Source organism: Macrobrachium nipponense, chromosome 35 (assembly GCF_015104395.2).
Source record: "Macrobrachium nipponense isolate FS-2020 chromosome 35, ASM1510439v2, whole genome shotgun sequence".
Taxonomy (NCBI): Eukaryota; Metazoa; Arthropoda; class Malacostraca; order Decapoda; family Palaemonidae; genus Macrobrachium; species Macrobrachium nipponense.
Genome location: NC_061096.1, coordinates 28446783 through 28463277, shown reverse-complemented (window position 1 = coordinate 28463277; position 16495 = coordinate 28446783). Strand labels below are relative to the sequence as shown.

The 16495-nt window shown below is 35.6% G+C and overlaps 2 protein-coding genes across 3 annotated transcripts in view; one reads left to right on the top strand and one right to left on the bottom strand.

Annotated features, from left to right (window-relative positions):
• The window catches only part of LOC135208527 (inactive dipeptidyl peptidase 10-like), a 710904-nt gene that overhangs the window by 130151 nt on the left and 564258 nt on the right, over nt 1-16495 (top strand). The window lies entirely within an intron of this gene.
• The window catches only part of LOC135208304 (uncharacterized protein DDB_G0271670-like), a 52476-nt gene that overhangs the window by 11221 nt on the left and 24760 nt on the right, over nt 1-16495 (bottom strand). Inside the window, exons 4-6 of the mRNA XM_064240406.1 lie at nt 9546-9690; nt 9276-9412; nt 7470-7673 (exon numbers count right to left, since the gene is read on the bottom strand). Of these exons, the coding sequence (XP_064096476.1) occupies nt 7470-7673; nt 9276-9412; nt 9546-9690 (486 nt within the window). The remainder of the gene's footprint in view (nt 1-7469; nt 7674-9275; nt 9413-9545; nt 9691-16495) is intronic.

The window sequence follows — 16495 nt, the reverse complement described above, 5'->3', positions numbered from 1 at the left end:
AAAAAATGCAGCTCCCTTGAAACTAACTAGTATCCAGTAATTCTGACTGAACCCCCCCCCCCCCTCCCCCCTCTCTCTCTCTCTCTCTCTACTCTCCACCCTAAAAAAATGCAGCTCTCCCGCCCAGTAGCAGTATCTAGTAATTCTACTGAAACCTCTCTCTCTCTCTTCTCTCTCTCTCTCTCTCTCTCTCTCTCTCTCGTGTTTAATTTCAAGTCACCAAGTACAATAAATCTCGCTCGTTCCTCAAAAATTTATCGTTCTTTCAAAACTTCAGCCATTCTTTGACCTCCAAGGCTGAACATGCGATTAGCGCTTTTAATTTGTCTGCTGTTTCCCCTTTCACTCGTAAAGAATTTTAGTTGAAATAATTTTTCTGAATTTTTAGATCAACGTTTTTTTTTCAGAAGTCTTTTCCACAAATACATATCGACAAAAACTATGCATAGAATATTTATTTACTTATTCTGTTTCATCTTCAACCCCCGTTATTACACCTCACGTGGTGTACTGTAGGCATTACTTGAAGGTCTTTGCAGCGCCCCTTCGGCCCCCTAGCTGCAACCTCTTTCATTCCTTTTTACTGTCCCTCCGTTCACATTCTCTTACTTCGATATGTCTTTCCACCCTCTCGTAACAATTGTTGCATACTTCAAGTTCTTTTAGGTTTTCCTCCTGTTACAACTTTCAAAGCTTCTTACTGTCAATTTCCCTTTCAGAGCTGAATGACTTCATAGGTTCCAGCGCTTGGGCTCTGACCTAAATCCTGTATTTTCTCTCTCTCTCTCTCTCTCTCTCTCTCTCTCTCTCTGTTTCCTCTTTAGAATTAACTGTCAACTAATAGTTTAGGAACAAACGAGTAAGGTCGTCATTATTCAAGCTTTCCAGCATCTCCCGTATTAAGATCTGGAATTTTTTACCCGCTTCCGATTCCTTTTAGCTTCGTCATCAAACTCTTATATATATATATACTATATATATATATATATATATATATATATATATATATATATATATATATATATGTGTTATATATATATATATATATATATATATATATATATATATATATATATTATATATTCTCTCTCAACAATATGAATGAAAATCCACGATGACAATAGAGCGCGAATTTATGTTTACATTCCGCATTAAAATGGCAAGCTTCCGTTGGCTTGAGACGCTCTCAAGATTTCAGTTCAGGAAGTAATAAAGACAAACGTAATTAAAATTACGGTTAGAGGAGACAAAAGGAAGCTCGGTAATGAGAGACAAAAAAAAAAAACAAAAAAAAAAAAGGAAAAAATAAAAGGGAACGGAGTCGTTGTGAGTCGCGGCGAGGCAAGAGACTAGTATTGTTGGAGGTGACATTTCTTGAGTGTTTTCGTTTATGCCTTAAGAAACGAGATGGGATGGGTGGAGGAGGGGGGTGGGGAGGAGGAGGGGGGCGGGGAGGAGGGTGGGGGTGACATTGCTTTAATCCTCGGTTGGCTCTTCACATGCAGGCTACTTCCCATACGGACTGTTTTATTAGAATTTAACCTTCAAATGCCTTTAAAAGATGAGGCAATATTACAGTTTTTTAGGCAGATTATAAAATATATATACATATATATACTATATATATATATATATATATATATATATATATATATGTGGTGTGTGTGTGTGTGTGTGTGTGTGTGTGTTCTTTAATATATGAATATTATTTCATATATGTTAACCAAGGGAAATTTTGTTGTTGATAATAATAATTTCGTCCTCCCTTGGATTCGAACCATCGCACAGAGGAGAAGTCAGGACTTCAGTGACGTCCTGAACTTTTCCTCTGTGACCACGGGAGAACGAAATTATTATCAGCTAAGAAAATTCCCCTGCGGTTAACATATATGAAAAATATATTAATTCCGAGGTAGAGCGAATTGGATATTCAAGAACATTTGTAGCTTGATGCATAGTATATATATATATATATGTATATATATATATATATATATATATATATATAATATATATATATATATATATATATAGTATAATATAATATATATATATATATATATATATATATATTACATAATATATATATATATCATATATATATATATATAAATATAAATATATATATATATATATATATAGATATATATATAAATATATTGTATGATTATATATATATGTTACATAAAAGAGGGGTATGATGTGTTTTAAATATCATTGTAATGTGATGTGCTACGAGTTTCTTAGAATGTAGAGACTCAGCATGAGAGCTTTTTCCCTTACATATGAGAGTGTTAAGTAACCAAGAGGGGGAGATCTGTACAAGACAGGCGAGAAGCCAAGCTGGCTTCTTCAAACAGCGTCTTTGTTATATAGTGTTGTGCATACTGTGTTGAATGGGTAAGCATATATGTGGCTGGATTGTATTTGAATATTTATTTCAGAGATGTTCTATTTCATATGATATTTGATTATAATCTTGTGCTCATCGGGTGTTCTCCTGTCTTCTAACAGGCGGTTCTGGAGAAAGGGAATTGATTCTGGAGACAAGGGGAATTGATCTGGAAAGAAGGGAACTGACTTAAATCATGTGTCATGGTGTTACTACACAGACTGTTGTGACTTTTCCAGTTTTATGACTAAGATAATGTTGGATTATTGGAGTAGAAATATGGAGTGGGGTTCTTGAGTTCAATCATTCATTTAATCTTTTTGTTAAGAACCGGGGCTTATTTAGCTAATGCTTTGTTCTTAAATAAATGTTATTTTTGTAATTCACGACTCTGATTTAGTTACCTTAGGTAATGGAGGGGGGAAGGTGTGTTGAGAGAGAGAGAGAGAGAGAGAATGTGTTACCAGTTGCCTCAGGCACTCTGGTCCATTGCTACCCTTTAAAATGGAAGAACGAGATTTAGATCTCGTTAGTATATATATATATATATATATATATATATATATATATATATATATATATGTATTTATATATAAATATATATAAACAAATAAAGGGAACAGAGAGGAACGCCAGGATACGTTGTTCTTTAGTGTAGTGAAGGTTTTGTCTGTTAACAAAAAGTACAATTTCAAAACTTTGGGATCTCCGCCCGGAGAATTTTATCCTTATTCCTGTGATGTCAACACTGATGATTTTATTTTTCTAATATCTGCGTTCCTAGTTACATAACATTCTGTGGCTTAAGAATGTTATTTTTTCTCGGTAACTTTTCTTAGTATGAAGACTTGAAAATAGTAAAACTCTCTCATAGGTGCTGGTCTTGATTTCATCAATATGCAGTCAATGTACCTCTCTGTCGAACTTCCTGGTTCCAGAGGTCCTTTCTTCCTAACACCGTTGGACTGTGGGACAGCCTCCCTGAGGAAGTTGCGTGTGCAATTAGAACTTCAGAAGTTCATGTGAAGGTGCAATACACTACCAGCCTAATACTATTCTCCTGGCGTTTTAATATTTTTTTTATCTATTTGGTAGTTTATTATCATTTTTTTAAATTCTGATAAGTGGCATCTTTTCTTTCTGTATTTCCCTTTACCCGCACTCACTGCTTCTTAATGAACACCTTAATTATCTTTGGAAGTTTGTATTTCAAGTCAGTGGCTCCTTTGGTGGGCTTGTTCCATATGAATAAGTTTCATCCTCTGAATAATATGATAATAATAAAACAATATCATTGTCATTTGTTAACCCTGATGTAAGCATATCAGTGGAAATATTATAGTTTCGGCACCGTCGCCTTGAATTTATTGTTAAAACACACACAAACTTCTTTGATGTTGGATTTGAACAAATTTAATTATTCATAACTCGCTCTCTGAAAGATTTCCTTGACTGAATTACTGGTCAAATAATATATGTTTACATCGCTTAGATCTATGCAAGGAAACGTGTTCTTTTTCATATCCATATTCCGATGTAAGCAGGCTCATTCTGATTGTTTGGTTTTCGAACATTTTTCCAAAAGGTTGGTAATATGTCCAGGAGAAATAAATGAGGTTTGTGTCTTGAAGAGGAGCGGATTTAGCATCAGGAGTCTCTCCTTGCTTAGTAAGATATGTGCACCCCGAATCAGTTTCAGAAATATGGGTCACGACTCAGATCTAGATTCAGATACAGATTTTATGGGTCGTTGGGAATGACAGTTATTTGACATGAAATTTACCCACTTCTGATCCGAAATCAGGAGAATCTGTATATGCGAAACCTAGTGCTGTTAATTCATCTTTTACGTTTAATATTCACAGTCACCTCTGTTACCTTTATCCTTTTACAATGGAATAGAATTGTACCTACCACTAAATCCCATGGGGCCTTTTTCTCACTCAGAAATACTATATATCATTTTCACTTGTGATCCGATTCACCTCTTGTAAATAGGAACCATTTCCGATCTTCTCGTCGCTTCATTTTCAAGGTATTGTAACAAAGCTGAGGCCTTCGTAGATTTTATCTTTTCAGGCGAAAATAATTTCCATTTTTTGCTTTACAAAAAAAAATATTCTCTTTCGTTGCTTCGAGTAAGAATCATATTTACTTCTCGTTTTTTATTTCATCAGTAAATTATTCAACTTTTTATGGCCCCACTATTTGTCATTCCACGATGACGCTCAAGAAAAGGAGAAATATATAAGACTTGCGGCAGCGATGGAGGAATGTCTTCACATTCGTTTGTCGGGTTTCCACTTGCGAAGCATCCCCCTCAGTCATCCTATCATTCTGGCCAGCTCATCCATCAAAGGGGGGGGGGGGGATGAAATTAGATTTTACTTTCTCTCTGAAGGCCGGCGAATGAGGATATCCCTCTCTGTTTCATCTTGGGGTTCCACGTTCTCAGAAGGGTCATTGTTATTGCTGTTACTAGTTCCTCGTTGGATGGGTGGATTTCGCGCTCGGCTACCAATCCGGTGGTTCGAAGTTCGATTCTCGTCTCGGCCAACGCGGAATCAGAGGAATTTATTTCTGGTGATAGAAATTCATTTCTCGATGTAATGTGGTTCGGGTCCCACAATAAGCTGTAGGTCCCGTTGCTAGGTAACCAATTGGTTCCTAGCACGTAGAAATATCTAATCCTTCGGGCCAGCCCTAGGAGAGCTGTTAATCAGCTTAGTGGTCTGGTAAAACTAAGATGTACTTAACTTAACTTAGTGCTGTTACTGTCAGCATTGTTGGGAATAGTAGTTGTGGTAGTTGTAGCAGGATCGCCTTCCTTTGTTTTCCCTGGTGGGGACGATTTTTATATGCTCTGAAATTCCATTATTATGATTCTGGACAAAGTCTTTTTTTCACCAGGTTTCTTGGAGTGGATTGAAGTGTTTCCATAAGAAAACATTCCCACGTATTAATTTGAGAGCACCGGTGCTTGCGAGTTACAAAAACAGATGTACGGACTTTGTAATTCATTTATATGGACCAGATGAGTACGAAATTAAGTGCCAGAATAAATCAACATAAAAACTCAGTAGGACTATCCAGTAGAGAAATGTACCTTTTGCTCACTCGAGTGGAAAATCAAAGGATTGTTCGGCTCCCACAGTAGGTTTCCAGGAACCTTTTAGAATAGGCATTAAGTGGGCATGTATCTCCTGTTCTACGCGTCCTTGATCCAATTCAGCACAGGTCGCTGGAAGTAGATCTGAAAGAGAAACTAAAGACTATTTACTCAGTTATTCTTGTTAGTGCAATTAGAGTTTCTCATTCCTAGTCTAGTATTTAGTTAATCCAGGACAGGTCGTCTTGATCTTATGGCTGACTTCAGACCTTTTTAGACATTATCGATAGTTTTGCTTGGGAATGTCTTAGAGTACATGCGAAATACTTCGCACTGCGTTCTCCCCATTTTTTCATATATATATATATATATATATATATATATATATATATATATATTTTGTGTGTGTGCGTGTATAATATGTATACATATATATATATATGTGTATATATATATATATATATATATATATATTATCGAGAAAAAATTCCCCTTCGGTTAAGCATATATGAAAATATATTAATTCCGAGGGTAGAGCGAATTAGATATTAAAGGACATTGTAGCTCGATATATATATATATATATATATATATATATATATATATATATATATATATATATATATATATTATCGAGAAAAAATCCCCTTCGGTTAAGCATATATGAAAATATATTAATTCCGAGGTAGAGCGCAATTAGATATTAAAGGACATTGTAGCTCGATATATATATATATATATATATATATATATATATATATATGTGTGTGTGTGTGTGTGTGTGTGTATGTATGTATGTATGTATGCATGACTGTCTATCTGTCTGTTTCTTAATACTAGAACAAAGACAGACCTGTTAACTTCTCGCACAAGGTTTGCCAGACGTTCGCATTTTCCAGGGACGTATCCTCAATTTGGGTCCTGGAACCGTCATGCAGAAGGAATTTCTTATATTCATCAAAAGTCCGAGCTACCATCTGCTATCATGTCCCCTCCTGGAAGCGTTCGTTCTCTGGTCATGAGAGTGGAAAGATAATAATGTAAATAAATAATGTATGGTACCGACACTACATTTCATCTTAGCTGGAATATTAAATTATGATAAGTTATCACGCTTTTCGCTTACTCGCGGAGTAAACCTACAAACTGTCACCACCTCCCAAAACGCCATAATTTCCTCTTAGACTGGGTAAAGCAAATCTTGCCTTATGGGGTAAAAAAAAATATAATAAGAAGAAGAAGAATATGGGGGTCTAATCTCGAGATTAGCAACATATGCTCCCTCTGGATTCCCGTCTCGGGCCTTCGTCCTTCCTTCCCTCCCTCCCTCTTATTCATAGCCGTCAGTTTTGTTGCATAGAGAACAGCTCTTTATTAGAAGACGAAGAAGAAGGGAGTCCGTTTTCTTTCTTTCTTTATTTAATTTTATTTATTTATTTATTTATTTATTTATTTATTTATTTACTTATTTATTTTGCGGAAATCTTTCTTCTTTCTTTTTGTTAAACTACAGAACTGCCAGTTTGGAACGCCGCTGTCATCTGAAAGATAACAAATTTTAACAGGACTTCAATCAGTTGAATGACTTAACTGACAAAACCAAATAACAATTAGATTTTATACGTGAAATTTTTTAACCATGTTCTACTGCTACTAATGCTCTTAATAAATTAACAATACATTACAAACACAGTTATGGTGTTGATAAAACTGCAATGATTTTCTTTTTATCATCACCTTCCATCATTCTGTAGTGTATTCATTTTCATTTTCATAAAAAAATGTCAGAATGAGATGAGTACATACACACGTTTCACATCGCACGTAAATTTACTTATAGTAGCGGCAGAGTAAAAGTATTATTGTGTTTGTGAAAAGTCTGTGAAACAAACAGGCAAACTCACGTGCGTCATCACACCAACAAGCAACGGTGCTTGTAGACTCATGAAATGACAAAAAGAAGCTCACGAAGTCATCAGCGACGCTAAAGAAGCTCGCACATGGGATCTGGAATGATGGTAGTTGGGTGTGTGTGTGTTGGGAGGTGGTGGTGGGTGGGTGGAGTCATGTGGTGGTGGTGAGGAGGAGGGGGTGGGGGACCCCGATGCTTTTGGATATGAGAACTTAGTAGATATCTCCATCTGCTTTGTCTGGATCCTTTGATCACGAGAGCTGGAAGAACGTCAGCGAATTAATAATTATGCTCGCGTAGCCGGAGGGTATATCTCCTAGTATTCCATAACTCTGCCATGAATATTAATTAGTGAGACGATTTCATGCGAAGGATGCAGTTTCTTTGGCTATGCAAAGATGGTGCACAATATGCTCGCTTGGTTGCATGTTGAATATATTAATCAAAGAGCACACATACACACATACACTTGCTTGCACATGTACTTTATATACATATAATATAATATATATTATATATATATATATATATATATATATATATATATATTATATATATATATATATATAAAATATATATATATAGTATATCATATATATTGATATATATATATATATATATATATATATATATATGTATATGTATATATATATATATATATATATATATGCAACACGCACCGCACAAACACACATATATATTTATATATATATATATATATTATATATATATATATAATATATATATATCTCCATGAGTGCATGTGTACGTATTTGCGAAGTTTTGCCACATACTCGCGCGTGACTCATTTATATTCACGAATATTAAGCCCCGGATATCACGTGATATTAAATTCGCCTTGCCTTGGGGGGGAAAAAATATCTCCCGAGAGGGAGTTCATAATTGCTGTGACAAGCCTCAGGCAGGATTCGAATCTTGGCCTTTAGAATAGATTGAGTAATATTTGTGTGGCTATATATATATATATATATATATATATATATATATATATATATATATATATATATATATATATATATCTTTAAATGTGCATTTTAATATGTTTATCTTTCGTTTTTCTATTTTCTGTTAAAAGCGGATAAAAAATTTATGTTTTTCAAGTTCCACATATCTACTGGAACTCTTTTAGTCCTCAGTTCTTGCTATAATAATGATAATAATAATAAAAAGAAGGAGCCGTCTCTCTGAAAAAGAAGACACCGCTCATGAGTACGTCATAATATTACGGTTTCGTGTTGGTATCTTCTGAAAAGAAGCCTTGAATTAATTAAGGCTGGCGGTGATAAGATCCATTGCCAAGCCCTTTTGTTGGCGAAGCCCACTTCTTTGAAAGCTCGTATTATTCCGTCCGAGTGCTCTGGGGCTAATGGAAATAAGTAATTTATCTTGGTAACTCTTGCCTTGTGCAAATGACGAAGTGATTCATCTTTACGGTAAAGTTGATTTGTTTTTATATCCTGAGAAAGTCTGGAGAATAATTCATTTGCGTAAGTTTTTTTTTTTATTAAAGCTGGAGATATGTTTGCGTTATGGCAACTTTTAGAGTTAAGATTTCGACGATGTTCATTGTTAGTCATATTAGTCGCGTAGCTAAATGCAATTTTTAAAGATAAACAGACGATATAGTAAAGAATTACAAGATGAATTATGATCATTCTTTAGTTGTTAATAATCTGCTTGGTTGGTCAATTAAGAATTCAAGATGGTAAGCATTTTCTTGACGACTGTCATTTTGACCTGGGAAAGTTCATTTTTCTCTTAGATTTTGATGCAGTTGTTCAGTATTAAACATGGGAGCAAATGATCCTACTAACTTTATTAACCCCTATAGACGAAACTACTTCATGAGCTGGAATCCAGTCTTTGTTCTAAGGCTATCTATATGTTGTGAAGACGCAACTCCTTTTCTGTGCTGCAGGGTGATGCAGATGTCATGACCCAGATCTCTGTGTGCAAGACCTCTTCGAGCTAACCATACCTGTAAGTGAGTCTCAGGTGTTTATCAATGACAGATGTGCTACTACGTGAGGCTTTGGACTCCTTCTGACATCAGATGGCTGGACATTGGTGAACACCTCTGGAAGCCAGGAACCTTCTTTAATCTTATCTACCTGTCCTGTGAGTGGCCCACTCTCATCACCAAGCTGCTGAGGGGTTGCACGTTTGCCGTCTCCGGATGCTCTTGCCGATATTGCCAGTCCAACAGTCCAGTGGGTAGTGTCGAGAATTGCCAACTCAGATGTCGCGGGTTCGCGTCTGCCCCATGGTGATGAAAAATCACTGGCTCTGTATCGCGATCAGTTACTGCTGCAGTGTTAGGGGATCTTTAGCGGTGGGAGGTTGAAACGAACATTCTTTGGAAGCTTGAATTTTGAGTCAATGGCCCCTTTGGCCTGTTTGTTCCATGTGAATAGCATGCATCTACTGACATAATAATAATAATAATAATAATAATAATAATAATAATAATAATAATAATAATAATAATAATAATAATAATTGTATTGACAATTCAAAGCCACAGTAGTGTTAAAAATATATTTTTGTACCACGTTAAAATTACTAGGATCAGTAGGACTGAAGAGGGATGCGGAGCAATATCCGGAAGTATCTCCTAGTAATTTTTAACATTATACAAAAATATATTTTTTAACACCACTGTAGCTTTGAATTGTCAATATTATAGCCTCGTTACGGAGGTTCCTTAGTTCAATAATAGTATTGCTACTTTCCATAACAACATCGATAGTGACAACATTCGTTGTATGATAAATAGCCGTCAGAACGACTGTTGCATCATCATTTATATGCTTCTTTTTATATGACATTAGCCTCCTTTTTTTGTCCATGGAAAATAATGAGACTGTCTGTTTTGATCATCCGAGATGGTTCTGAGTGGAAGCCATATCCCTCGGAAAGGTCAACGATGTCTCACGTTAGAATGGGAGGGTTCCTTTTATTAGTCTCCCAGACCATCATTCTTAGAATAGATGGGACGTGGTAGACAGAGAAGGAGTCATAAACATTAATTGAGAGAAAGGGAAAGGCCCAGTCAAAAGGAACGGAAAGAAATATATAGGTTTTAGTTGGAGAGTTCGTTTTTGTCCTCGCAGGGTGAAGCATCTCTTCGAAACTGTTCGAAGTTGGTCGAAAAGATCTGCTGTCTCGAGGAAAAATTGAGATAATAATAACATATTTGAGAACGTTTTCGGAAGGCAAAGAAATGAATGTAGGTGTGGCCTGTTCTGCGGCAAAATTTTACCATATTTGTTCTTATATTCTACGTCTGGTCCCTTCCCATCCACCAACACACACACACACACACACACACACACACACCATTCTTTAAAACCTGACTTCATTATGTAGCAAGTTTCTTATTTTCGTGTCTCTCATCATAAATCCTACTCGTTTGGGTTCATCTCTTCACTACGATTTGTTTGGCCTAAATTCTATATTCAATTCGGTCCATACGAAAGAAAGATTTTCATCTCGAAAATTTAGCATTTATGTTTTATCTCTTGAGTTTTTTGTCTCTCCCATTCCCTTGCTTTGCATAATACCCTTATAAGAGACTTTTATGGACCTTTCATAGCTGTCGCCGTTTTCCTGTTGTAATACAAGGCCCATAAAAATATTCTATGAGGGTATTATGCTCGAAAAAGTATCAAGATAATGAGTAGGCACTGGCAATAATGATGACTTATCATTATTATTATTATTATTATTATTATTATTATTATTATTATTATTATTATTATTATTATTATTATTATTATTATTATTATTATTATTATTATTTTATTATTATTTTTTTTTTTTTTTTTTTTTTTTTTTTTGCTCTATCACAGTCCTCCAATTCGACTGGGTGATATTTATAGTGTGGGGTTCCGGGTTGCATCCTGCCTCCTTAGGAGTCCATCACTTTTCTTACTATGTGTGCCGTTTCTAGGATCACACTCTTCTGCATGAGTCCTGGAGCTACTTCAGCCTCTAGTTTTTCTAGATTCCTTTTCAGGGATCTTGGGATCGTGCCTAGTGCTCCTATGATTATGGGTACGATTTCCACTGGCATATCCCATATCCTTCTTATTTCTATTTTCAGATCTTGATACTTATCCATTTTTTCCCTCTCTTTTTCTTCAACTCTGGTGTCCCATGGTATTGCGACATCAATGAGTGATACTTTCTTCTTGACTTTGTCAATCAACGTCACGTCTGGTCTGTTTGCACGTATCACCCTATCCGTTCTGATACCATAGTCCCAGAGGATCTTTGCGTGATCGTTTTCTATCACTCCCTCAGGTTGGTGCTCGTACCACTTATTACTGCAAGGTAGCTGATGTTTCTTGCACAGGCTCCAGTGGAGGGCTTTTGCCACTGAATCATGCCTCTTTTTGTACTGGTTCTGTGCAAGTGCCGGGCATTCACTTGCTATGTGGTTTATGGTTTCATTTTTCGTATTGCACTTCCTACATATGGGAGAGATGTTATTTCCGTCTATCGTTCTTTGAACATATCTGGTTCTTAGGGCCTGATCTTGTGCCGCTGTTATCATTCCTTCAGTTTCCTTCCTTAGCTATCCCCTCTGTAGCCATTGCCAATTGTCATCGCTGGCTAGTTCTTTAGTCTCTCATGTATTGTCCGTGCATTGGTTTGTTGTGCCAGTCCTCTGTTCTGTTTGTCATTCTCCTATCTCTGTATATTTCTGGGTCTTCGTCTACTTTTATTAGTCCTTCTTTCCATGCACTCTTTAGCCACTCGTCTCCACTGGTTTTCAGATATTGCCCCAGTGCTCTGTTCTCGATGTTGACGCAGTCCTCTATACATAGTAGTCCTCTCCCTCCTTCCTTTCGTGTTATGTATAGTCTGTCCGTATTTGCTCTTGGGTGAAGTGCTTTGTGTATTGTCATATGTTTCCAAGTTTTCTGATCTTTGGTGCGGAATTCTGCCTTCGTCCATTCCACTATTCCTGCGCTGTATCTGATTACTGGCACTGCCCATGTGTTTATAGCTTTTATCATATTTCCGGCGTTGAGTTTTGACTTGAGTATCGCCTCGAGTCTCTGCATATATTCTTTCCTGATCGTGTCCATCATCTCTTGGTGTTTTATATCCCCTCCTTCCATTATTCCCAGGTATTTGTATCCAGTCTCATCTATGTGTTTGATGTTGCTCCCATCTGGTAGCTTTATGCCTTCAGTTCTCGTTACTTTGCCTTTTTGTATGTTGACTAAGGCGCATTTTTCTATTCCAAACTCCATCCTGATGTCCCCAGATACAATCCTTACCGTCTGGATTAGGGTATCTATATCCTTGATGCTCTTACCACACAGCTTGATGTCGCCCATGAACATCAGATGGTTGATTCTGTTGCCTCGTTTCTTGAGTTGGTACCCGGGATCCATCTTCTGAAGTACTTTTGTCATGGGAATCATGGCTACTAAGAAGATTGAGGGGACAGTGAGTCGCCCTGGAAGATCCCTCTCCTGATATTAACCTCTGCTAGTCTTATTCCAGAGCTTGTAAGTATTGTATTCCAGTTGAGCATTGTATTTTTGAGGAAGCTGATGGTGTTTTCCTCTGCCCCATATATTTTCAGGCATTCTATTAGCCATGTGTGTGGTATCATGTCGAAGGCTTTCTTATGCTCTATCCATGCCATTATTATTATTATTTTATTATTATTATTATTATTATTATTATTATTATTACTACTACTATACTACTACTACTACTACTACTACTACTCCTACTACTACTACTACTACTACTACTACTACTACTAAAAAATTCACTGTTATGTATATACATATATTTAAGGATAGATCTTTACAGATTTATCTTTCAATACATATGAGCGGAATGCCACGACGCTAGCAACCATATACTCAGTAGTACGCAAACAAAACAAATTCTTGCGTATCAGTGATATAAAAATGTAATTGGAGGCAGCTCTTATTTTTCTTATATTGAGATGGCAATCATAATTGTTATCCTAATCTATCATTCTTTTCTATGATTCTTTTATCCGGGAATACGCGTAGGCACTAGCGGATCTAGAGAAACTTAATGGGAGGACACCAATTTCTTATTATACACACATACATACATACATACATACATACATATATGTACATATATGCGTATACATGTGTATATATAGATTATTATTTTTTCTCAAAAATTTATTATTAGTATTATTTCTATAATAGTTTTTATTTTTTTTCAAAATTCTATTATTATTATTATTTCTTTAATAGATTTAAAAAAAAAATCCACAATTTTTATATTTCCCATTTATGTTATCATCTAAATCTCGAGTATTATTATTTTGTCATTATTTTTCATAGGGGCATGTGCCCAAGTCCACTCCCTGCCCCCCCCGCCTAGATCAGCCAGTTCCCGAAGGTTTCCTATCAGTCACGTTAGTGATATTGACAGTTGGAGATTCATTTCCAACTAAAGGGAATAGAGAGATACGTCTTCCATCGCCAACAATAATAAAAAAAGAAAAAAAAATGAATAAAAGAGAAGCCTTTATACTTTTTCGCTGATAGCTTACTTTCGTTACACAATACGAACGAAGCTGAGTAAGCGGAAGGAGATCGGGAATTAAATTAACCGCTCTAGGTTGGTTGGGGTGATGGTTTGATGGCTCTCCTCCTCCTCCTCCTCCTCCTCCTCCTTCTCCGTCCCATCTCTCGCCAGGGTCTCAAAATTTATGTCTTCTATTTCATTTTATATTTCTCCCTTCCAGTGTATCAGTTTTAAGATTTCCTGCTCAGTTAATTAAGGAAATTTTCTCTCCGAAACTCTAAAATCAACGCCTATTAGGCTTCGATCAATATTCGTTATTATTATTATTGTTATTTATTCTATCTCAGTCATCCTATTCGACTGGGTGGTTTATATAGTATGGGGTGCCGTGTCACATCCTGCCTCATTAGGAGTCCATCACTTTTCTCACTATGTGCGGTTTCCAGGAACACACTCTTCTGCATGAGTCCTGGAGCTACTTCACCATCTCATTTTCCAGGTTCCTTTTCATTATTATTATTATTATTATTATTATTATTATTATATTATTATTATTATTATTATTATTATTCAGAAGATGAAACCTATTCATATGGAACAAACTCACCACAGGGGCCATTGACTTGAAATTCAAGCTTTCAAAGAAGTAAGATGAGGTAAAGGGAAATACAGAAAGAAGAGATACTGTTTATTAAAAGATAAACAAAAATTAATGAATAAATTAACAACTAGATAAAAAAAGTAGTAAACTGCAGGGAGAATTGCATTATGGAAGGAATGTATCGCACATTCTTTAACTTAGACGTTCCAATTGCACGCCACGACATCCTCTGGTTGCTCTCGGCAGCAGATAAAGGCGATCTAGGATCAATTGTGAATGTGAAAGATCTCTGTTTAAGAACAACGAGAAGCCTTTAGATAGAATGCAGTAGAGCAAAACGTTACAACAAGAAATGAGAAGATCCAAGTATTTTTAAATTCATAGGCCACACGAAGAAATTTAGCGTAAATATGAACAACATTATTATTTTCAATTTTGCCAAGCACCCATCTCTCCTCCCCAGATCCTTAACTATTAATCTGCTAGTGACACTGGACCCAGGCGAGCGTGAAACAAGTTGACCTTCAGTAATGGAAATAATTGAGGAAAGAAAACGGATTCGAAATAAAATGTGAGCTTCGAGTCTTCTGGATTACTGCCAGGGGCATTGCGCCCCAAAAATTATGACTTATCATCATTACCGAGAAGAGGATTCTCTTAAATTAAATCGCCATTTTAATTCTTTATTTTACGGAATAGATTAAACTGATCATTTTCATATTCAAGAGAAGTCTTTATGGATGCTTAAGAGTGAAGTCGTCATCTCCTGATCCATCTTCCTAAGAGGATAAAAAGACAATGAGAAGAATTAAATGCTTCATGTCTATATAAAATTACTCATCAGCATTACTTTATCCTTATATAAAAGAGCAACCAGGTTCGCTGAACAGCAGCACCACCAATATGCAGTTAATGCGCCTTGCTGCTGTCGAACTTCTTAGTCCAGTTCCAGAGGTCCTTTATTCCTCCAACCGCTGAACTGTGAAAAAAGCTTCCCAGAGGAAGTCGCGCAATTGGCACTTCAGAAGTTCAATATATTAACCCTAATACTATTTTCCTGGCATTTTAATACGTTTACATATATTTGTTACTTTAACTTTATTGATTTATCTTCTTTAGTAAGTGGTATCTCTTCTCTCTGTATTTCCCTTTTACCTCCTCCTACTATTTCCTAATTAATACTTTAATATTCTTTGGAAGCTCGAATTTAAAGTCAGTGATCCTTTGGTGGGCTTGTTCCATATGAATAGGTTTCACCCTCTGAATAATAATAATAATAATAATAATAATAATAATAATAATAATAATAATAATAATAATAATAATAATAATAATAATAATAATAATAATAATAACATGTAACAGAATTCTCTATTATGATATGGACTGGAGTCTGCAACAAGGTGAACGCAAAACTCTTCATCTTAATGTGATATTCCTCAACAACTTCGAGAAGTAAGTTGTAAGCTGATGAAAAGCGTCGGGATTACTACGTTGTTCTCGGGTCTGTAAGAATGAAAATGCTCCGTTAGTTCGTAAGCGTTAATTCTTATCAAGAAAGCATTGGAGTCACATTATGAAGTGCGGTTCAAGTTGACGTATATATTTCGTACATTGCAGATGAAGCAATCTTGATTTAAGCAAAGATGATAATCTGTTTATTATATTTTGCTTTCATACGTGAATTTGCCGGTATTTTCGTGTTAAAGAATAGTGAAAGTTCATCTGTTTCCCCAAAATTCCTCCCCCCGCCCCCTCCATTCTTCATTTTAAAAATTGATTCAAGAACTAACATTGTGTTAGATAATTGATATATATATATCATATATATATATATATATATATATATATATATATATATATATATATGTATAAGAATCCTTTGATAGAATATTCTCCTTAAACATCGATTCATCCCAG